The sequence below is a fragment of the Brienomyrus brachyistius genome, unplaced genomic scaffold (genome assembly GCF_023856365.1).
Source record: "Brienomyrus brachyistius isolate T26 unplaced genomic scaffold, BBRACH_0.4 scaffold142, whole genome shotgun sequence".
Lineage (NCBI taxonomy): Eukaryota > Metazoa > Chordata > Actinopteri > Osteoglossiformes > Mormyridae > Brienomyrus > Brienomyrus brachyistius.
Window position 1 is genome coordinate 192,917 of NW_026042417.1, and position 22,280 is coordinate 215,196.

At 42.6% G+C, this 22,280-nt stretch overlaps 3 protein-coding genes across 4 annotated transcripts; 1 reads left to right on the forward strand and 2 right to left on the reverse strand.

Annotated features, from left to right (window-relative positions):
- Positions 1-2,255: 2,255 nt before the first annotated feature.
- On the reverse strand, positions 2,256-9,020 carry atmin (ATM interactor). Its single transcript, XM_049005005.1, has 4 exons — positions 7,164-9,020; positions 5,331-5,456; positions 4,910-5,109; positions 2,256-4,777 (listed from the first exon to the last, which is right to left on the reverse strand). The coding sequence occupies exons 1-4, from the start codon at positions 7,401-7,403 to the stop codon at positions 3,037-3,039; spliced, it is 2,307 nt and encodes a 768-aa protein (XP_048860962.1). The 5' UTR covers positions 7,404-9,020; the 3' UTR covers positions 2,256-3,036.
- Positions 9,021-9,160: 140 nt separating this feature from the next.
- cenpn (centromere protein N) lies at positions 9,161-14,643 on the reverse strand. The gene is made up of 10 exons (XM_049005009.1): positions 14,211-14,643; positions 13,468-13,513; positions 12,894-12,953; positions 11,939-12,012; positions 11,661-11,834; positions 11,437-11,538; positions 11,279-11,330; positions 11,070-11,179; positions 10,831-10,954; positions 9,161-9,583 (listed from the first exon to the last, which is right to left on the reverse strand). Exons 1-10 carry the CDS (start codon positions 14,379-14,381, stop codon positions 9,462-9,464), a joined length of 1,035 nt encoding a protein of 344 aa, XP_048860966.1. The 5' UTR covers positions 14,382-14,643; the 3' UTR covers positions 9,161-9,461.
- A 71-nt stretch (positions 14,644-14,714) lies between these two features.
- cmc2 (C-x(9)-C motif containing 2) lies at positions 14,715-19,932 on the forward strand. Of its 2 annotated transcripts, none has more exons than XM_049005012.1 (4): positions 14,715-14,817; positions 17,536-17,631; positions 19,237-19,308; positions 19,514-19,932. In XM_049005012.1, the coding sequence occupies exons 2-4, from the start codon at positions 17,551-17,553 to the stop codon at positions 19,598-19,600; spliced, it is 240 nt and encodes a 79-aa protein (XP_048860969.1). In that variant the 5' UTR covers positions 14,715-14,817; positions 17,536-17,550; the 3' UTR covers positions 19,601-19,932. The 2 variants fall into 2 exon arrangements, with proteins under 2 accessions (XP_048860969.1, XP_048860968.1); XM_049005011.1 differs by lacking the exon at positions 14,715-14,817 and adding an exon at positions 16,374-16,653.
- The last annotated feature ends 2,348 nt before the right edge of the window (positions 19,933-22,280 follow it).

Below are 22,280 nucleotides of genomic sequence, written 5' to 3' on the forward strand. Positions count from 1 at the left end.
TAACTGCCTAACCCGCTTTACATTTAGGCAACACAAGTTAAGAAAAGCAGAAAATAAAACAAAACCCGAAATTGGCACATGCATTGGCCAGAGGGGAAAAAAAGCACTAATCGATTATAAAGTAGATCCTTCCAGTTTATGTACAATCCTGTGGGGTATTCCACGAAGCAGGATTAAGGGAAAGTCTGACTTATTTCGACAAGTCTGGCTCATTTAAGTGGGAATTCCGTTCCATCAACGTGTCTTAAATGAATCCCTGCTGAGATACCATAGTAACTTAGGCCAGTCTCGCTTTAGTTAAGCGGTGTCTCAAAGAACGTCCGACGTGTGGGAACAGAGTCCCAAAAGATCGTTCCGACGGACGAAATTCCGCGCTCTCACTACTCATGGTCATGTGATCAATATAATAAAGCCTACACAAAATCACGTCTCAGCATTCCAGTTACTTCCAAAGTAATTAAAATAAAATGTTACCCCTATTACAAAGGTCAGATATGAAATGGAATGACTGAAAATAATATGAACAGGACGATATTTTTATATTTTGTTTAGCCATTGTGTACTTTTAAAGTTTATTAATAAAACAGCCAATTCATTTGTCAATAATAATTAAGCCAGTAAAATGGTCAATAACAGACAAGACACGCTTATTTGTGCAGAACATTTCACACGAATGCGGTTGAAAGTATTCTACGGAGATCGAATAACACTATGTAGTAAGAATGACACATGAATTCAACCTAGAAGGTTCCGCGGTGGCTATGGGGATCGAACCAAGAACTTTCTGGGTGTAAGGCAACAGCATAAACCACCGTATCACCGAGGCATTGTATTCGCCACCTCTAACATTTACATAACTTATGCATTTAGCCTGCAATTCTTTGCCAAGTCAACTCCCTGGCCTTTTTAGCGATTACATCTTTTTTCATACAGCTCTATCAGCAGCGTTTGTACTGCAGCGGAAAGAAACACCGCTCTCGTTTTACACGCTTTTTGACTCATTTGATCGATCTATCGTTCATCCATTCATTTGCGCTTATTAGACATCTACGGTGTGCGCAATAAGTGAGACTATGCAAGCCTGCCTCGAATGAGCCTTGATTAGTTAATGCTGAACTGCGTTAGTGGAACGACCTGAGGCTAGTTTGGAGAAGTTTAACGATGGCCACTTTTTTGGGAAAGTCTGGCTTTCTTTAGCCACTTTAATGGAATACCCCGCCCCCCGTAGTAAGACAAACTGTTTTTGTTAATTATAACAACGAAAGCAGCAACAACTTAAACTGGAAGCAGGGCTCATCTACCCATGAATTGTTTTATACATAGCGTCACAAATGTCCCGGATTTACCTATGCAGTCTAAAGAATATATATATATTTTAACCTCTCAGAACTGGAGCACTCGAGATTTTACGTTTATGGACATATTCTCTAATGGAGAGGCAAGATTATGAACTAAACATACAAGAAAACAGGACACTATGCTTCATAAATTTGCATAACACTCCTGGAATCTGCACATATTGCACTAAACGAAATCTAAACAAAAATAGCTCCCAAATATTTTAGGACAGCGTGAGAGGCGTTACCATTGCCAACAGCCAGGGGAGAACAACCCCAATGGCACAGAAAAAACGACATACAGCCCACAACGTAATAACGGGATTTCCAGTATGAAGTACAGTCCATTCCTTTGATTTTCAGATGCAGCAGAATCAGCCTCCTGTTGCCAGACAGGAAGGCCAGAAATGAATAAGACGTTTCTTCTGTAGTGACATCTTTTAAATTGTGATTTCCAAACAAAGTAACATACAACAAAAACAAGATGGCAAGAAAATAAATCCCTTTTTTTTTTTTACATTAGTCAGACTTCTCAGTGGTAAAGTCTTCAGTCTTAAACTTAAATATATCTATACATTCATTGTGAGTCTGGATCCCTTCGCAAAATAGCAGCACAGTGTGTCTCTTTCAAACACCATAATCAAAAAGGAAAAACCAGGAACAAAGTAATTAAATACCTGAAATAAGGCACCAAAAGAAAACAAACCTTTAACAAGGGAACGCCTCAGATTTGTATACCGCAAGTTTGGTGGAGGGGAAAAAAATAAAAATAAATTCAGTCCTCCAAACAATTATTGTGTTTCTGTATCATAACTTGTGGTCTATAAATTTTCTAAAGTGAATACAACTGCATCACTTATTGATGAATAATCAAGATGCAAATGAAGACTGGATTTTGGCAGAACACACAGAAATTAAATTTTATATAATAAATATCCCCTTGCAATTTCAGGTGAAATCCGTCCAATAGCGCTTCCACACACACAATACAAACATCATGCAAGAAACGGAAAACATTCTTTCAGCATGCTGACAGATGAATCTCCTGACATCTTCAAATAAGAACACCTGCTCTGGTCAGTTACTATTCCTCATAGTCCTGCTAAGAGGGATCTCCAACCACAATCTTACTCAAGAAGTTGAAACCCTGTTGGTTTTAATAATGCTACTCCTTCAGTACACCGGGCTGCATTAGACAGCATGAAATCACAATATGAAAGGTCTATACCTACCTCTTAATACAAGGTGGTTCTGTTATAATATACAAGACAAGCACTGGCAATCGCATAGCTCAAGCAGGCAGGACCTACTTGCGCACCAGTGAGAGACATGCAGAACCTTTAGTGTGATGGCACAGATAAAGGTGTGCATCTCAAAAGAGAGAACCCACCTTCACCGGAAAGCTTGGTAGGGTTAGGGTTCCGTGTTTGAAGTACTACAACCAACATGCCATTAAGCATTTTCTGTTTTGGGCACACAGAAATTATTCAGCTGAGGTATTTAAAAATTGAAATAAATAAAAAGGATGGCAAACAAATCTGGTGGAATGTGCACTGAAAATGTGGTAAGCTGAACATAAAGGCTCACTCTTCCTCACGCTTAGACAGTTTATGTGACAATCATGCCCTGTTAAATGACCTGACTGCCATCACTAACCCCAGAAGTGTGGCTGTCCCAACAAACTCGATCAGAGCGACATTCAGTTGCTGCGTTTCTCTGAGTGCTGAAAGAGAGAACACAGTTCCTCGCATGTCTGCGTTTCCACAGAGCTGAAATGGGAATCCATGTTCCAGGCGAGGTCAGCCATCAGGAAGTCATCCATTACTGTCTGAGTCTCATTGCTGGTCAAGAACAAGTGACCCAAGCTCTCAAAAGAGCTGCTCACGGTTTGCGTTTCTGTACTGCTGAGCTTAATCTGGCTGTCCTGAGCACTGGCTGGAGAAATAGCTTGGACAGGCTTGTGCGTCTCTGAGCCTGAGGCCTCGGTACTCATTGAGAAGCCCGATTGTTTGAGAAAGTTCCCCAGAGGAAGGGGGCCACTTGTGTCCAAGAGGAAGTTGAGATCCGTTTGAGTCTGGGTGTCAAATGTCTCTTGCCCGAGATAATTTGATTGAGGCCTAGGATTATTGTCGTTCTGGGCCGGGTAATCGAGAAACAGAAAGTCAGTCTGAGTTTCGATGTCTAGGGATTCCAAAGGTGTTTCAGAGGTCAAAGTACCAAGTTCACTTTCCTCTGTTTGAGTCTGAATGTGTGCAGCATTCAAAAACTCTTCAAAATCAAAATCAATGCTGGCGTTATGTTCTGGGACAGACGACAGACCTGGTTCACAGACCACGGTGGCATTAGACAGAGGACTATTGGTCATTGAGTGGGACAGAATGTTCTCCAGGTCATTGAATAACGCCATAGTCTGAGTCTGGTTGTCCGCCATGAGATTCGTTTGGAGCAGTTCTGTCTGAGAACCAAAACACATGACACCTACTGACTTATGGTCATAGAGACCGGAACTACTGCAGTTCAGAGATTCTTCCACGGTGTCTGTTCTGAAAGGTCTCTCTTTCACGGTGGTCTGTGTTGACACGCTAAGGGAACTGCCATCAAAAAGGTCTGTGCACATTATAGCCTGGTCCATCTGACCTCTGTCCTCAGAAACATCTAGGCTGGCACTAGTCTGTGTTTCTCTAGTGATGTTATAGGTAGGCAGGCAAGTCTGACCAAAGGTGTCTGTCTGTGCTCCAATGGAGGTGGTTACTTTGGACTGTGAAGGAAAGGTCTGGGTCTCAACACTGACTGGAAGTTGGACCTGAGCACTAACACTGATGTCTGTTTGGGAGCATGACGAAACCGAGGACTCACTCAGGATGCATGTGCTCCCTGGGGTGAAGCTCTTCGAAAGGTAAGAGATATCAGTCTGAATGTTGGTGGAGGTGCTATTCTTTTCTGTGGGGTCTCCTGAGTTTTGACCAGAGGCTATACTTTCCAAATTTACTTGTACTCCAGTACTAACAGGACCCAGGCCCAACCTGGGTAAGGGCACCGTCTCCCTAAGGTTCCACGTCTTTGTGTTCACTGTCGGCATCACACTTCCCGCTGGCTGAGGTACCAGGTGAACGGTGCTCATTAAGGAGGCTTGATTGTTTACAGCCAACACGACTGACCTGACTGGGGTGCTGTCTGCAGTGGACAGGAGAACTGGCACATGCGCAAACTGCATCACTGGTACGTTCAACAGTGCAACCTTAGGCTTTGGGAGCAGGAGCTTGGGAACACCTTTACTTGGACTGAGGTTCTGGTTGGTTGTATCAGACTTGGACACTCCATCAGCAGAGGGAATTGCTGCATTGAACTCTTTCTCCAATGGACAAGTCTGCTCTGTAAACTTGACTTTTGTAGAGCCCCCAGTTAATCCCTCCATCTTTCTTTTTTTGACTGGAGGATATCTGCAAAACCAAGACGACAAATAAAGTCCCGTCATGAGAACCACTCTCAAAGTTCTCAAACTGCCTTAATTCATACAACAGCGGTACGTCCTTATCCTGTGGATGCAGATCCCTGAAAGGGGGGTGGCCTACCTGTGCTCAGTTGGCACCTCATGACCTGTTCTGTAGATGTGGGACAGAAGAGCTGCCCGGCTGGCGTAGGGGCAGCCGCAGGTACAGTGGTAGGTCTTCCCACAATCCTCAGCGTGCCTCCTCAGGTCCCACTCTGTGCTGTAGCAATTGCTACACTTGGCACACCTGTGCTTCCTCTCCGCATGCATTTTCATGAAATGCTGCTCCGAAACACATAAGAAAACCATGACGACGTGATAGAAGACGCGCCCTTAAAACAATTTTTAAACTGACGACTGCCTCAAAAAACAAAACCCAGCATGCAGGAGAGAGAACTGAATTGCTACACAATTTCAATACAAAATGGATCAAAGAGGTGAGAGACCGAATCTCCATTCCAGAACATCAGCAAAGAGATCTGAAAGTAGCGAGTGAGTCATACCTGTTTAACCAGGGAAAACTGAGAGAACGGTCGGTGTGGTCCTCTGGGACAACCTTCCATGGGGCAGCAGTACAATTTCTGTGATCCCTTCATATCCTTCCTGACTGTAGGGTTGATGAGGCCATCCTGCAAAGGGCAGAAACACAGCATCTCAAATGGGGTCTGATCACTAGGAAATCAGGTTCGTTAAAAAGAACACGAGTGATTTATTGTAGCATGTTTTACCAAATCTGGTCAAATTTAGGATTAGAATACTGACAGTAGTTTAATACTCAAGGTGTTCAAACAGAATAAACAATATTCAATCATAAATTTCCAAACATTTAATATAACCCTGTTATAAAGGCACACAAAGATTTTTATGTTGAAACAATGCCCCTAGGCATATCTAAGTTAATCTGAGTAAATATTTTGTGCTTTTTCAGAACAAAATAAAATCGCTAATAAGACCGTGATATGAAGGATAATAAGAAAACAGGGATAGCAAGAGACCTACATGCACAGCTCGGATAAACACGGATTAAAAATGGCTGCTAATCCGCAATGCCTTTTTTAACGGACTATAGGTTCGTATGGTTGCTATGGAGTCAATGCCTGAAACATCACAGGAATCGATGCAGGCACACAGGGGAAAAACAAGCCAAGTTACAGCTCTGAGGTTACCAGAACAATAAACAATAAACAATTCGAAAAGTGAAATTAGTTGGTTCTATTCTTACATGACCGCACAGAACATGCACAGAGGGACAGGACCCTTAAGTGACACCGATATTTAGCAGAAATTCCATCAGGTTAATAATCAAAGGTTTAAGCAAAAGCTTTTCCGGTGGAATGCATTAAAGAGTGTATTCTACAAAGCTCAGTGAAAATTGGTCAACAGCCAAAATCCACACATAAACGGATCCACACGTCTGCTTCTCAGCATGCAGATTTAACTCGAATGACAAAAACGGCAAAAACAAGATCCTTAGGATCGGTGGACGGTGTCAGGCACATTTCCATGAAAGCCGTACAACAACTTTCATTCACTTCTCCAAGCAAAATTAAGGGTAAACAGGGTCAGGAATTGGATGAAAGTTGCAGACCAGTTGTACATGCACATGCCTATGGAGACACAGTGAATCAGATTGGATTATGTTCTATTCTACACAGATTAAAATGTTTAAGTGATGCATGCGTTTTTGGGGTTGAGCATTATTGCAATCGACCCTTTTCCATTCTAGTACACCGTGAAACTGAGCAGAAAAGGCGTTTAGGTAGAACTTTTTAACCATGGGTCTTATATCACAGACCGGTAGTTTAGTGTCATGCAAATAATCACGACAGTCAGATTAAACATATAAAAATAGCCTTCCGCGTCCATTAAAGCATAAATTAATTAAATTATTTATTTTTATTAATTAAAGAGTTATCACTATCATTTGTTTGGACTATCATTTGTAATTTCGACAGAATCAAGGTCTTAATGTAAAAGATAACTGCACTGAGAACATGCGTAAACATCAACGCCAAATATTATTATTAATAATAATAAATAGTGGTGTTTTGCTGGAATACGTTTCTCAAAATGTTTCATGCTGCCGGGGGTGTCTGTCCGCGCATCATACAGCACTGATACATAATTATTGCGGACATATTTCTGCGTGCACGACCCCGATCTGCAGCCGGCCGAAATGCACGGAGCGCCGCGCTAAACAGCCAGCGTTCATCAATCCGCTGCCGACAGACGTACATCCAAAACGCTGCTACTGAGCAACTTTCATGTAAACAGCCAACAACTCGCTGAGCATTTGGAAGCATGTATATGTAGTTTAATAGCCGCTCTGTACACACCTTGACCCTGTGTGACTTCACCAGATGCATGTTGAGCGCAGGGGTATTGGGGAGGATTTTCCCGCATCCTTCGACCGTGCAGAGGATGTTAGTGCGCACCTCTTTGGTCAGCTCGGTGATCGAGGGCGTTATGATCTCCCGGGGCTGAGATGGCGGCCGATCATCTTCCTGGCTGGGGGAGCAGACCTTGCTGTTGCTATATAGGTGCGCTCCTCTTGCCTCCGATGCGGCGGCAGCCATCTTTCTGCTGTCAAGCAGAACAAGCGGAGCAAGGCGGCGCAGCAGAGCCGACACTTCCGGGGGATAATCCCTCCGGTGCTCACGCCTTTTAAGGAGCCCCAGCCATTTGCGAGGCGGATTTATGCAATTCAGAACATAAGATTCAGAAATAATCACTTTATACGCAACATTTATACACGTATGTCAAACCCCTGGTTTCAGAGAAAGGTAGATTTCCAGTACGCATTTAACAGCGTGTGGTGCACTGAGAACATGTCAGCAGGGTACACTAACCAGAGCCGGCCAGTGACCTCCAGAGGACCCTCTCCTACACTAACAGGCCTGGCCGCACATCTAAATGTGTTCTCTAACAGGATCAAGGATTCATTCTCTGGAATCGTCCGTAGGGTCCCTTTAATGTCATGTTTTATGATCTTCGTACTACAAACGTGTAAAAAACGATTAAATGGTAAATATTTCTTCAAACATTGAAACGTGCCCTGAAAAACGTTACAAAATAAACCTGTTGCTCCATCCGTAGATTTCAGACTTTAACCAAACTGTCTCAATGGTTTGTGCAGCGTCTGTGCCAATCATTTTTTACTTTGCCCTGTTTTATAATCTGAGACATGTTTGTTTACATGGTGCCTCAAGCTGTCGTTACTTCCTGCATTAATTTCGAAATGCATTTTAATCAGATACTGTCTAATTACTGTCCCATAGGACCCTGACTTTCAGGTCCCAGGTACAGGGTGCACATACTCACGAGACCAAAGACAACCCTCCCTTGAAATACTAGATTCTGAGCATACCACCCAATTTTAACTCCCGATAATATGTAATTACCAAATACGAAATAACATTTCAAGGAATGATTCACTGCACTTTTTGCCTCATGACACCCACAAAAGATGGCAATTAAATTAATGCAGCAGCCAAGACTTAAAACCCACCTCACATTATTAACCTACCTGAAATTAAACACACCTGATTGTAGCCGCCGGTCTGATTTGTGGCAGCACACTGTTAGTATACAGTAAAATACTGTGAGGAACCATCGATCCCAGCTGGAAATGTGCTGAGCATTTTTAAAAGGCAGACAGCACCATGCAGGCCAGCAGTAGTTATGGTGTCTACACTGAGGGTTTGGTAGTGGACCTAGCCGGCAGCCTCAGATTGCCATGGAATGAGACATTCCACTCCCGCTGGGCTTAAAGCAGACATCCCACCTAGGGGATACTCATTTTAGGGAGGCAGACGAGGGGCATGCAGGAGGGTACATATGACAGAGGTGTGGGTGGCTGGATGAATGGGCAAAATTTGCTGACCGGGACCAGAGAGTCGCGGTGAAATTTGAGGTGAGGTTGCAGCAGTAAAACTCCTCGATGGCTAATCTTACCACTGCGGAACAGCAGACTGACAGATTTCTGGAACAAAGGCTTCAGTTGCAGGTTCAGGCAGCTACCGTCAATTTGCAGAAGACTCTGGGAACATCTGGGAGAGGTGGGATGTCTGTCAAAGCCCAGGCTGGGAAGAGGACAGAAGCTGGGGCAAGTGTCCTTTTTTGCAGCTAGATATGGAGGATGACCACCACCCTACTACCGGTAGGGCAAGGAATAGCAAAGCTGACTGTCCTAAATGAGGTTTAGCACGTCCCGTTCCCTTAATAAATGTCCCTTCTCAGCATGTAGGTCTCCTGCGTCTCCATTACAGTGTCTCAAATTTTAGTCTCTCTGCCTAAAATTCCAGTTTCATTAAGTAAAAGCTCTCAAAATACATACAAATGAAACACTAATTTATTTTAACAAAATATAAAAACTGCGTTTTCCAGCAGTAGAAAGCAAATATACCTATTCAGAATTTGCTGCCTTTTCCAAATTCACCTGACAAGGCAGCTGCTATGGAAAGCAGAGATGGAGTTTTGTAAGATATATACATTAAAAGTAGAATGAAATGAGTAAAAGCCGCACAACAATACATACTTCATACAAATGAACACAAAACAGAAACATAGATGCACTCCAGGCAGTTCGCTACAAGTCTGTAAAATAAAATATTTTCCGGTCTCCAGTCTGTACTTCAAAGATTTGGACCTAGTGTATCAGAGGCAATGCCAGGACCTTTGTCTCTGATTACGAAATAATTCCTTCCTTTCTGCGTTATGGATGACAGCAGAGGCGTCAGTGGTGTAGAAGTGATTCCTAAAAACAAAAACAAGAATGTCACAGCTTAGCTCCAAGAAGGTATCTGCTATTGCACTATTTAGCAGGTTAATTAACCAGTATCTTGATCTTAATGATTCAACTAATTTGCGCTGGCTTTGTGTTAACAAGCCTCTCAAGAGGCAGGCAAAATAAATGCAGAGGATGTTACTGCCCCTTGGTGGCGAAATGACGCACTGCATTTGACAAGAATATAACTGTAGTCACTACTGACAGATGTTCAAAACACTAGTATCGGCCCATTTTGAAATGTTGCGACGCCTCTATAATCCTATATGTGGTGCGCTGTAAACTATTCCCACACTGACAAGCAGCACAGCATCCCATGTAATAAGAGGCAGTCATTTTCTGACTTTGTCTAGCATTAACAGGAATGGCTGACGACAGAGATTCGTGCTGCTCCTCCAGTTTAAATCCAATGTATGGAGGAACTTTGGCTTTCAAAATTTAAATGGGAAAAAGGAGATGGACACGAGCCATGCTGTATGCAAACTCTGTCCTGTGAAAGTTAAGCACAGTGGTACTATGAGGAACATACAGGCACATATTGCTGGAACCATCCTGAGACAGACAAGGCAGCGGAGAAGCATAAAAGCTCGGGGTAGTTTATGCTACGACAGCAGCAAATGTAGCTTTTTGCTAACTTCTAATTTTACTTTTAAATTTATACTTTTTGTATTTGAAGTTGTTTTGCATTGTTTAAATGCTGCCTTTGGTTTATTTTGAGGAAGAAAATTATTTGGAGTGCGCTGCGTTTACTCATGTTATGTTTAGCTGCGCAGCTATTGTGTAAAGCTTTTAGGGGCATGACTCAACTTTTAATTCTTTTTACATGGTACAAGGCTTTAAAATTCGAAATAAACAGAAAAAAAGTGTCGTATCAGGGTATCCATAGGATTGCAATTCACATCAAATCGGCACCTAGGTATCATGATATTACAATATCGGGAGGTGACTGGTGATTCCAAACCCTAATAATTAATTAACGAAATGTGTTTTGCTATCCAGACAAAATGCTCTTCTGGTCCTTTGGCACCTTTAAGCAACACCTTTAAATTCAAATCCAGATTAAAATGTTAGTGCAGCAAACAAATGCTCACAAAAATGAATTTGAGGGACATGAAAAGTATTGCAAGTTCATTAAAAGGAAGGAAGGAAAACAGGAAGGATAATTTAGATTAAAAATTCCAGAGTATATTACTTTCCAGAATGAAAAAGGTACGCACCTGAAGTAATGCAGTATTTCAGTGACTCAAGGAGGTTGCTGCTGGTGAACTTGACCACACCCCGGAAAGGCTCATCCCTGCCATTCAGACTCTCGTTCCCATGTTCTCTGTACATAGTTTCCAGCTGATATAAAAAAAAAGGAAACTGGGATGATGGAGCATTCTCTCTGACCTTTGACCTTCGCGCGCACAGGTGGTGCAGGAGAGGACGGCAAGGAAAGAGACCGAAGCTGCTGCACCTTGTATGTAGCACTTTCCAATTTTGGTGGATCCTCGTAGCCAAAGGCTTCAGCGGCTGCCTGCCGTTTATGTTCCATAACTTTAGCGTGTTCGTTTTCAATATTGGGATCTAAGGAAAGGACAAAAAAAAAAATCTCAGAATTAATCTCTACATCACAAGTCACATCTACAATATCTACAATACAACTTTAAAAGCGTCTTCTCATACTTGGAAGCGGATCGCTCTCCTCCGGTGGCTTTGGACAACTTGACGGGAATACCTGAAATGTGTCATCAAAAATTAAAAAAGGGAAAATGTTTCGCTGGTAGGCATCATCAAGGTCCCCTCATTCCCCCATAACAGATGGAAAAGTTGGCTGCACATACCTGCTTGTACTGCCTCATCAACAGATCTCTCAGGGCAGTGAGGCAACGCCCACTGAGGTGAACATCTCTGACTGAACTGTACCCAGCGGCCAGAACCAAAGCCTGTGGATCGGGCTACACGTTACACCGAATACAGGTACAGGACAATGGGCCAGCAACATAAAATGGACTTAAACAGAATATCCTCAGGAGGCACAAAGTAGGTTAAGTAAGGTTCACTTTACCTGAAACAACAGATGCTTGTGCTTGGTGGTCAAACTGGAAACAAACACATAAGGAGTCTGAAGATGGTGCATGACATACGTTGGTTTTAAGTGGTTTGGTCTGTGAAAATTGTCCCCCCAAGCAATTCGAATCCAAACGGACTCATCCTGGTGCTTCTTCAGCTTTATGGAAACCTGCAAAGCATTCAAAGCACCTTTCAGTACCATGAATGTTGTCTGCATTCAGATTTCAGTGATCTATTCTCATCCGTCTAGGAGTCTGTGAGGCCGGTACATACATGACTGATGAGGTCCTTCAGATGTGCTTTGAATCGCTCTCTAAAATGCATCAGTTCCAGAGACTGGGCTTCATCTGCACAAAGACAAATGACCAAAAAAATAAATGGACCAAAACGCAACAAGAGAGAAACAGAACCAGCACGCAATTCTTCGTGACTAGGGCTGGTCAACATGGCAAAGTATTTTATTGCAATAATTTTTCTCACAGCATTCAATATTGATAATTATTACTATATAATTCAAGTAATCGATTCTTTAGTTCAGTGCTCCATTTTGGCTGAAAATTCCCTTAGGATTCTCCTTAAACCGATTCAGGATATTTAAAAAAAGATGACAGATCGATCTGCAAGCTGAAATCTAATTTTAATAACTAAATCATACAAAAATAAACTTTTTTGCATAGGGCGTAACAGTGTGGTTTGTTGTTCTGCAGCCTTGCTGCTTGTTCCAGGGAACCTTACTGACATTGATGGTATTGAGTTACCAGGAATCCCATATTGGAGGATAAAATACCGTGTCTGATCTTGAACCAATGCAGGATGTGATTTGTGCCGTATTCCAGCATTTCACGATTTCCACTCAGCAAATCTAACCATTGGCCATCTGTAAACGCTTACATTTTGCACGTCCTACTGCTGTGTGTTCTGAAAAGACTACCGTTCCATTGGTTCGAATATCGTTAATTTTTGTGATTCGTGCTATGAAGCAATGCTCCTCATCAAAAGTTCATCCAGGTTTCCCCATTCTCTTACAGGTTTAATTTTAACTTGTAGCCCTTTGAGATCTTGGGATATAAAGGCATTATAAATAAAATGTATTATTATTATTATTAATTTTATATGTCAATAACTCAGCATATTGTTATATCACCTAGGCCAATTTATGGCTAAAAACAAATATTAGATGGGAATTATTGAAATCCGACAGCAAAATAAAGAGCCGGCATCAACCTACCATCAGCTTCCACCATCTGGAAGGCATACCATATCCCCCGCTTTGGGTTTTCCATGTAGTCTGACAGAAGGAAAGTTATTTACAATAAATAAACGGAATAAAAACAGTAACGCAAAAGAAATAGTACATCATGAGGATCTCTCTCATTATACACTTTTTACTGAACAATTTGCATGCCTCCAATTACTTAAGGTAGGGAAACATAGTGGCTCAGTGGGTTTGCTTTACAGCTCCAGAGCTGGAGATTTGAATGTCACCCCTGATCCATGTGGTCAGTTTGCATGTTTTCCCTAGGTGGTGTGGGATTCCTCTTTCGGTGCAAAAGACAGGAAAATCTGTATACCGTGTGAGTAAAGACGTGCCCTAGATTGCAATCCAGGGTGTTTTCCTGCCTTGTGCCCTAATTTACCTTGGATGGGCTCCAACCTTGGATCACTAAAGGTATCACATAAAGCAGTTTGCACTATTTTACAATAATTCTAACAGGCCTGGAAAGCGCACTTACTGCGTGCGGAGTACGGCTAGATAACCGGAATACGTCAAGGAAAGGAAGAACGTGTCAAACAAGACTTACAAAGCATTTCAATCTGCGCGACATGTTTCATTGACAGGTCGTTTTCCTATAGGAAACACAATGGAAGAGATATGGGAAAAGGTCAAAACATTCACGCGAAGGGAAACATTCAGTACGTGCCGCGTCCGGAAAACTGTTCACTAAAAGAAATAAAAAATGCTATCCGAGCCACTTAAAAACACAACATCGCCTGAAGTGCAACTCACTGACGTCATATTATCATGCCTCATTGTCCCATCAGATATTTAATCTATGGAATTTTCACAGCAACCATTTACATTCTTAGATCAGGGCTACCAACAGTCCAGACTCACGATTATCTGACTCTCACGCAAGAAATCTTACGGCAAATCTGAATTATTCCAGTATAAACCTAAAATTAGCTACATAAAAAGTGTTGGGGTAGTTTGCAAACCCGACAAACTATTTACAAGATAATAAAATTGTTACATCTATGTAAAATGCGCGTGCATGTGTGTGCAGGAGTGACTCGGAAATCTCACTCCGGCCAGCTGACCGGAGTTGGCAGCCCTGTTACTTTTACTGTAGCATTTACATTTTTACATACTTTTAATTTAGCAGATCCCTTTTCCAAAACAACATACAAGTAAACGAAATAACACAAAAATACGCGCGTTCAAGGATTCGACAAGGAATGAGTCGATTAGCAAGAAGATATAACGATTAAAAATATGCGAGAAGCGGCAGGCGGTCGCAGGCCAAGCGAGGCGAGCCAAACAAACCTGGCAGAGAGAAAGGAGGTTATCACACAGCAGCCACTTCGGCTGCATGGATTTCAGCGATCCGAGCTGCGTCTCCGACAAGCAGCCCCACCGCCTCAGGACGCCGTTCAGCTTGCTGGAGGGTATCCTCCGCACCGTCTGCCGCAGAAGCGCTTCGGCTGCAGCGTCCATGCCGCTGCGGGAGGCGGACACACCTACAGCACCAACTGGGCCGAAAAGCTAACTGGCTAACTAGATTTTAAAATCGGCGTCCACTGGAACCATATAACAGACCGGCGTTAAATGTTTTAAGACATAACTATATGCTTATTTATAAGATATCATTACTGTACTGATACACCATATAACTGCCTAAAACGCCTGATTCTATAGGCTTGGAAGAGAAAACATGCGAGTTGAAAAAAATTTAAACAAGCCGCCAATGCGCGCAGTTGAAACTGATGGACATCCTGTGAGCCAATCATAGCCGACGTCCCGCCCATAGGCGCATGCGCAGATCGGTAGCTTCGCTTCAAATTGTCATACTGAGAATAATAGAAGGATTGGGAGAGTTATTCATATTTGGGCAAACGAAACACTTGATATTTAAAGCTGGTTTCACGCTACTGTAAGTGTTCCGAAACAACACTTATCTTTAAATAGTACATGTTTTATTGTGTAGTCAGCTATGCAGTGAATTGTTTGTGTAGAGCTGAAATGGATGGATGGGACATTATTTCAAAAGCAAAATAAGCAATTTTAAGAGAAGCTCACATAAAATACTCATCTATATTAGAAAAATGCAATTTAAAAGAGTCACGGCTTAGCATATAACCGTTGAAGCTGGTAATACTGGTCCAAACAAGGAATCATTTGACAGACCTCGAGTCATCCTTTTCAAATTAATACTGGGAATAGTGGTTTATACATCATGCCTGATGCCACCTGGTACTTTTACGTTTGAGTCATATTTCGTAGTGATATTAAACTAATTTAAAATGACACAATATAATAGAGACCAAGATAACACTCACAGCATTCTCACCAGTAATATTTGTCTCCGACTGCTGGAGAGGAGGACAAACTGACGGCCAGTTTACAAAGAAGCACTTTGTCTCTAATGTAAGTTCTTGGATCAAGGTTGGTCCTCGTCATCATCTAACCCTGAGACGAGTGGAAACATCAACAGTCCTTTTCACCTTTCATTTAGCTGTATCACCTTTAATATAATTAATCAAAATGTATATTCTACCAAAGCTCAGACACTGCCCACGTATGAGGGCTGCGGATGACACATGAATGTGCTTAATATATTAATCTGCGGTTCATCTGAGATTTTTTTGTAATCCCGTAATTCAAATTCGTTTGTTTACTACACTTTAAATAACACATAAAAACTGACTATGATCGCTGTGACAAGCATCCTCGATGGCGAGTCTAGGTTATGAATCTGTTCATTTTTATGTCGGTATTTCAGAATGGAATAAGACTTGCAGGTTTGCATTCCCGCTGCCGCTTTGCCAAGCGGTACTGGATAACACTTTACTTGACGGGGCACAAATAATACAGTATTATGCTATTACGTATGCATCAACGATTCACAAACTGTCTTTATTATATACTATTATCATGCTAGTTCATCATTAATGAATCATGACGCAATCATCTCAAGCAGTCACTATCCTTACTTTATCTGTTAATTCTGTAAACCTTTGTGAATTACTTATGGAACTACTGAAGGAAGAAGTAATTAATAACACAAGCTGAATACTGATCACATATTTGTTCATCATTAACGAATCATGATGCATCATTCATCCCAAGCAGTTACTATATTTGTTACTATATTTGTTCATTCTGTAAACCCTTGTGAACTACCAAGGAACTACTGAAAGAACAAGCAATGGATCACCATGCAGTGAAATGCTGAGGTCATACTGATGTCATATTTGTTCATCATTACTGAATCGTGACGCATCTTTTATCTTAAGTGCCGACTGCATTTGTTGATGATTTGTTAGTAATTGAGCTACTACTAAATATCTGTGCCCCATCAAGTAAAGTGTGACCGGTGCTGGGACTGTCGCTATAAGTACATCCGTCGTGTTTTGTGGCTGTAGCCTATGAGGGATTTCGGGAAAAGGAAAGCAGCCTCTTGTACGGCTGCTTGTAAAAGTCTGTCAAATGACGTCATTATGTACTTCCGTCTGCTTTACACGGTCACCCTTAGCGAACTAGATATAGAGATCCGGCAAAATAGTGCCTTACTGTCTCAGTCTTTTAAGGTTTCAGATCATTCGTGATAGAAAGGGACTGGTTGCACAGCACTGCTTTGGATTTTGACACGTTTGCAGTTTGCAGGGAAAAGGAGCTAGATTGCGTTGCAAAGGGCAGGGGGTGTCCTGAGCGGTGGCATGTCATTTTGTGACCGATAAACTGTCACGATCGTTCCGTTATTTGTTTGGTAAGTTACAGTTTATCAGATTCCGTTCCATATTCTGCGTTTTGAGTCTACTCTGATAGTTTTAAGATAGACGTACGAACTCATTTATACAGCTGTGTAAAAATGCACCTTTGCGTATAGAAACTTTATATAGTTTGTTATAAACATTAAACACTATAGATCAAGTGAATGGACGATAAGAGCTCTCACAACATGTTTACTGTGTCCTTGTAATCACAATTCTAAGTACGCCGTTTAATATCGCTCCTTTTTGCAAACGGAGTATAGTGAATAAATGCGGTCATGGTTGTAAACGTGTTCTGCAAGCCTGGACCACAATAGTGTAAAATGCAAGGTAAAGCGCGGTATAGCAGCTGTCACCATAAGCAAGTGCAAAGCCGCATTAGAAAGCGGGGTCAGTTAGTCCCTGGTGCCATTGAGTGTATAGGTCTTGCTCCAGGGCTGGTCTCACTCTGCTGGCCATGGGATTTAAACCAGTGACCTTCCAGTCACACGTACGGAGTTATACCCCACATAGCCAAATACCACCAACAGAATGTCATTCTCTGCATTTACAAAGTCACTCGTGAATGAGGTTCTGTGTATTTTGTGCCATATGAACTGTGGTTGTTGTAGCAGTACAGACCGACCACCATTGCGATTACAGTGTCTTGTGTACTTCTGGGTAGAATTTCTGTAAATGCATTCTGCTGGTCTTCATACATGTTCTTGGTGGAAACTCATGCACCTTCTATTAATAGTTTAAAATTGTGGCCACTCATGATATTGTATGTAGTTTTTCTCGCTTTGTCTATAAGTATCTGCAGTTCACGTGACGGAAAGGACCAGGGAGATATCGCTGCTCTTACACACGCATCATCTCCTGTTTGTTTTTCAATATAGAGCCTTTACCTGAAAATGCACCCAGACTTGTCTCCCCATCTGCACACAGATGAGTGCAATGAGCTGATCGCACAGCTGAAACAATGCCACAAGGAGGTAAGCTGTGAATCAAACCAAATGGTATCTTGACAAAGTCACTTGAAAGTGAATGTGAATTCCATACTGGTACAAAAGTATATGCAGTATACAAGTATTTTGGGATAAAATCAGTTACTTAATGAACTTTATTGATCTCCGGGAGGGGAAATTCTGGATTTTTTCATTATTTCATCAGATTTATCATCTAAAAAACGTAAACATCGAAAAACAGTTAAATCTTATATGTAAGTATATACATATGTTATGGGTGCCATTGTGGCTTGGTGGTTACCACTATCGCCTCATGTGTCAGGGTTTGAATCTCACGCCTCTCCCTAGTTTGTGTGGGATTCGTATGACTAGTCTGGTTTCTGCCTACATGCAGTTAGACTGTGTTCATGAATTGCTCATAGAACACTGTGTGCATATGCTTGATTGGCAAAAGTTCCAAGGTCTACTGCTGCCTGTTGTCTTATACTTTCTTGTGAGAGGCTCCAGACTCCTCTTTAATGTTGATAAGAGGATGCAGTTAGAATAGTGTTTCCCTATTCGGTTCTCGGGGACCCACAGGCAGCCTGGCTTGGAGCTCGGAGGGAGCAAAAACGTGGCATGACTGTGGTCCTGAAGGACCGGATGGGGAAACAGTAAGTTAGAAGGTGGGTGGGTCTCTTGCTTAACGAAGCAGTTTTGTAGACCGTACCTGAACTCGTAGTAAAAGCATAAATTATTATAACCCATTGTAACATTAAAGATTCACTCCACTATAATTTAGTGTTGGCACCTGCTTTCGGACCATAATAAGATGTCAAAGTGCACTATCGTATGCTAATAGTATGTTTGTGAGTATCTCTTATGTCATATGTAAGCATGCAGAATTAATTATAGATGTAATAAAAGAGTACATGAGAGCAGAGTTTGGGGCAGCTTGGCGCTCTCATGGATAACACTGCCGCCTCATACCTTTGGAACCAGGGTTTGAGTCTCTGCCTGACTCTGTGTATGGTCTAAAAAGACACAAAGGTGAATTGGAGTGTTGCCCAATTGTGAATGGTGTGTGTGTCTGTGCGTGTGTGTGTGTGTGTGTGCCCTGGGTTGGCACCCTGTCTTCGGTTATTCCCTCCCTTGCATCTGTAGCTTCTGAGATGGACTCCAAACCCTGCGTAGGACAAGCAGGTATAGAAAATGTATGGATGAGAACAGAATTAATGGTATTGCCAAATGTCTTGTTGGTGAGACCTAAATGTTAACATCATGCTACTTGTCAACATCATCCTAACTGCGGTACTTAATCAAGATGGCTAAAAATGATACAATAAGTTGCTTTGTGTAAGAAGCACTGAGTGAGAAACTAGATGTTGAGCTAGTTACTCTACTGATTCCCCTGTGGGAGCGGGGGGTAGCTCCTTTTTATGGTGAGTTGGAGGGATACACACTATCCTGACAACTGAGGATGATCATAACTTATTGAACAGCCTAGGCGACTAATTACTGACCTCAGCAATAGGTAGTAATTACTGCATACAGTATACAAGCCATACAGTCAGTTTTGAGGCCTTTCAGCAATGAAGGCCTCAAATTTTCGCCTTTTCCAGCTAGGTGTCTGATTTTAATTTCAATTCACAGCATAACTTCCTCAGGTTTGTCGGCACTTGCAATGATTTTGACCGGGCTATGCGTGCATGCTTGAAGAAGGAGGTGAGTAACGGCTTTTATAATGTTCTTTTTTTAGGAAATAGTTTCAATGAGTCTGACGTTTTAAAATCACAAAGACGTATTATTAATAAGGTGAACATTCTCATCCAGAGTGCTGACAAAGCTCACATGGTACATTTAGGTGGATTTAAAGACTGGTGAAAGCCTTTTAATGCTGTCTGGCCCCTGGTCTTGTCTTGCCCCCCAGTACCAGGCTAAGAGGGAGCAGAACAAGGCTCACGCGGAGAGGATGAGGAAGAGGATTAGAGAGGGACCGAAGAATCTGGAAAACTGAACTTTGCAAGACTGGAGCAGACACTTTGGCCTTTAAGAGTGACTCGTCGCTCTTCCTGCTGTCTCCATAGAGTCTCCATAGAGATTTAAAATGTTCCATTTGTGCAGTGTCATATTATTCTGAATCACGGGGAAGAACAGAGCAGGCTGTGTCTAGCACTGTGGGCACTGAGATTGGCCTGTTTGAATGTTTGCCTTTCAGTGTGAGCTGTGCTTCACCGTTTGGTGTCTCTGAGATTCCGTATTGCCATTTCCTGTACAGACCTGCACCAGGTAGTTAAATTAATTAGTAATAAAAATAAAAAAATTCGACGTTTTTTTCCATTTTCATGATATTCCTTTTGCGTTTAATTCATTATACTTTGAAAATACTTAGTATTTTAGGAATGGTTTAACAGATGGAGGCCACTGACATTTTCCCCTCCTCATCTTTTCTGACTGTTTTTTCACTAGTTTTGCATTTGGCAACAGTCAGTGCCACTACTGGTAGCATGAGGCGATACCTGGACCCTACAGCGGTTGCACAGGTAGTCCAACTTCTCCAGGATGGTGCATCGATACGTGCCATTGCCAGAAGGTTTGCTGTGTCTCCCAGCACAGTCTCAAGGGCATGGAGGAGATTCCAGGAGACAGGCAGTTACTCTAGGAGAGCTGGACAGGGCCGTAGAAAGTCCTTAACCCATCAGCATGACTGGTATCTGCTCCTTTGTGCAAGGAGGAGCAGGATGAACACTGTCAGAGTCCTACAGAATGACCTCCAGGAGGCCACTAGTGTGAACTTCTCTGACCAAACAATCAGAAACAGAGTTCATGAGAGTGACCTGAGGGCCCGACGTCCTCTAGTGGGCCCTGTGCTCACTGCCCGGCACCGTGGAGCTCGATTCGCATTTGCCATAGAATACCAGAATTTGCAGGTCTGCCACTGGCACCCTGTGCTTTTCACAGATGAGATCAGGTTCACCCTGAGCACGAGTGACGTACATGAAAGGGTCTGGAGAAGCCATGGAGAATGTTATGCTGATGGTGACATTGTTGGACATGACCAGTTTGGTGGTGGGTCAGTGATGGTCTGGGGAGGCACATCCATGGAGGGACACACAGACCTCTACAGGCTGGACAACAGTACCTTGACTGCCATTAGGTATCGGGATGAAATCCTTGGACACATTGTCAGATCCTAGACTGGTGTATTGGGTTCTGGGTTCCTCCTGGTGCATGACAATGCCTGGCCTCATTTGGATAGAATATGCAGGCAGTTCCTGGAGGACGAAGGAAATGATACCATTGTTTCGGTCCATCCGATGCCGCCAGCTTGCACCTCAGACTTTCCAAGAGCTCAGTGATGCCCTGGTTCAGATCTGGGAGGAGATTCCCCAGAACACCATCCGTCGTCTCATTAGGAGGATGTCCTGACCTTTTCAGACATGCATACAAGTACGTGGGGGCCATACAAACTACTGAGTATGATTTTGAGTTGAATTTCAGCAAAATGGATAGACTGGGGTATCATCTTTTCACTTTGATATTTGGGGTGTCTTTGAATTCAGCCGTCTGTAGGTTTATAATTTTCATTTCCATCAAACAGACATCATTCCTAACACGTTATCCAGTCTATATTAGTATAGATATCCAACATGATTTTTTTTCCTGTTGAGATCTGAAGTGTTTTCAAAGTGTTCCTTTACATTTTTTGAGAAGTGTAAAAACGTATTTACTTAGAGGTGTAAATATTTGGAAAGAAAAAGTTGGAAAGAAAGCCAGAATAGACAAAGCAGTGATCCTTCGTTTACATCGTTATGTGGACATCACAGTAAATACTGATGCTGCAGCAGGGCATGAGTGCAAACACATACTGTAGAAGCCATGGATCTTTAATCGGAATCAGTCTGGAGATTGAGCCTCACAGTATTTTTGCTCTGAGGTTGCGGTGACCAGCTCTGGGCTTCTGTAGCTGGTCCCTCTCCAGCCTGGTGCTGCCTTATCTCCGTCGGTGTTAGTGTAGTTACTGTGTTTTGCCATTGAAGGGTGGTATGGAAAGTTTATATAGATGGAGGGGGGAGAAGCCAATCCAGAAGGGATATTACAGGGATTGATTATGGGGTATCTTGTAGTAGGCGTTCTGGACCTTTTCCAAGGTCGTCCATTCCTTATGCAGATATGCTGCTACCTTATTGATCATGGTTAGCTTGATGAACAGTCCATGCATGCGCCGAAACAGAAAGAGGAATCTGCTCTTCCACTGTCAGGTGCTGTCGTGTTTGCTGTCCCCATCAGCATAGCCATGTGCTGGATGATGGTGGTGATCTGTTCTGAGAAGAACTGGGCCCATTGCTCCATGGAGGCTTCACATAACCTTGGCAAAGCAACCTGGAGAGACTGGTGTTTAACTTGTTTGGTGTCTATAATGGGTGAATGAAAGAAGGGGTCCCAGGACGATGTGCTAGTGTGGTGATGAGGCAGGCTGCAAACCAGACTGGGCTTCTCTGTGCTGTGGGAGCAGACTTCTCTCCTGTGGTGGTTTTGCTGGTTTGCTCAGCCTCTGGCTCTTTCAAAGGACGTGTGTTTTAATGCTGTGCCTGTCTCCCTGTGCCGAAATATCTTCCCTAATTGTTGGCTGCCAGCCACTTTGATTAGGAGTGGGCCATGTATCTGGCTGTCCAGCACCCTGGTCCCGCACCCAT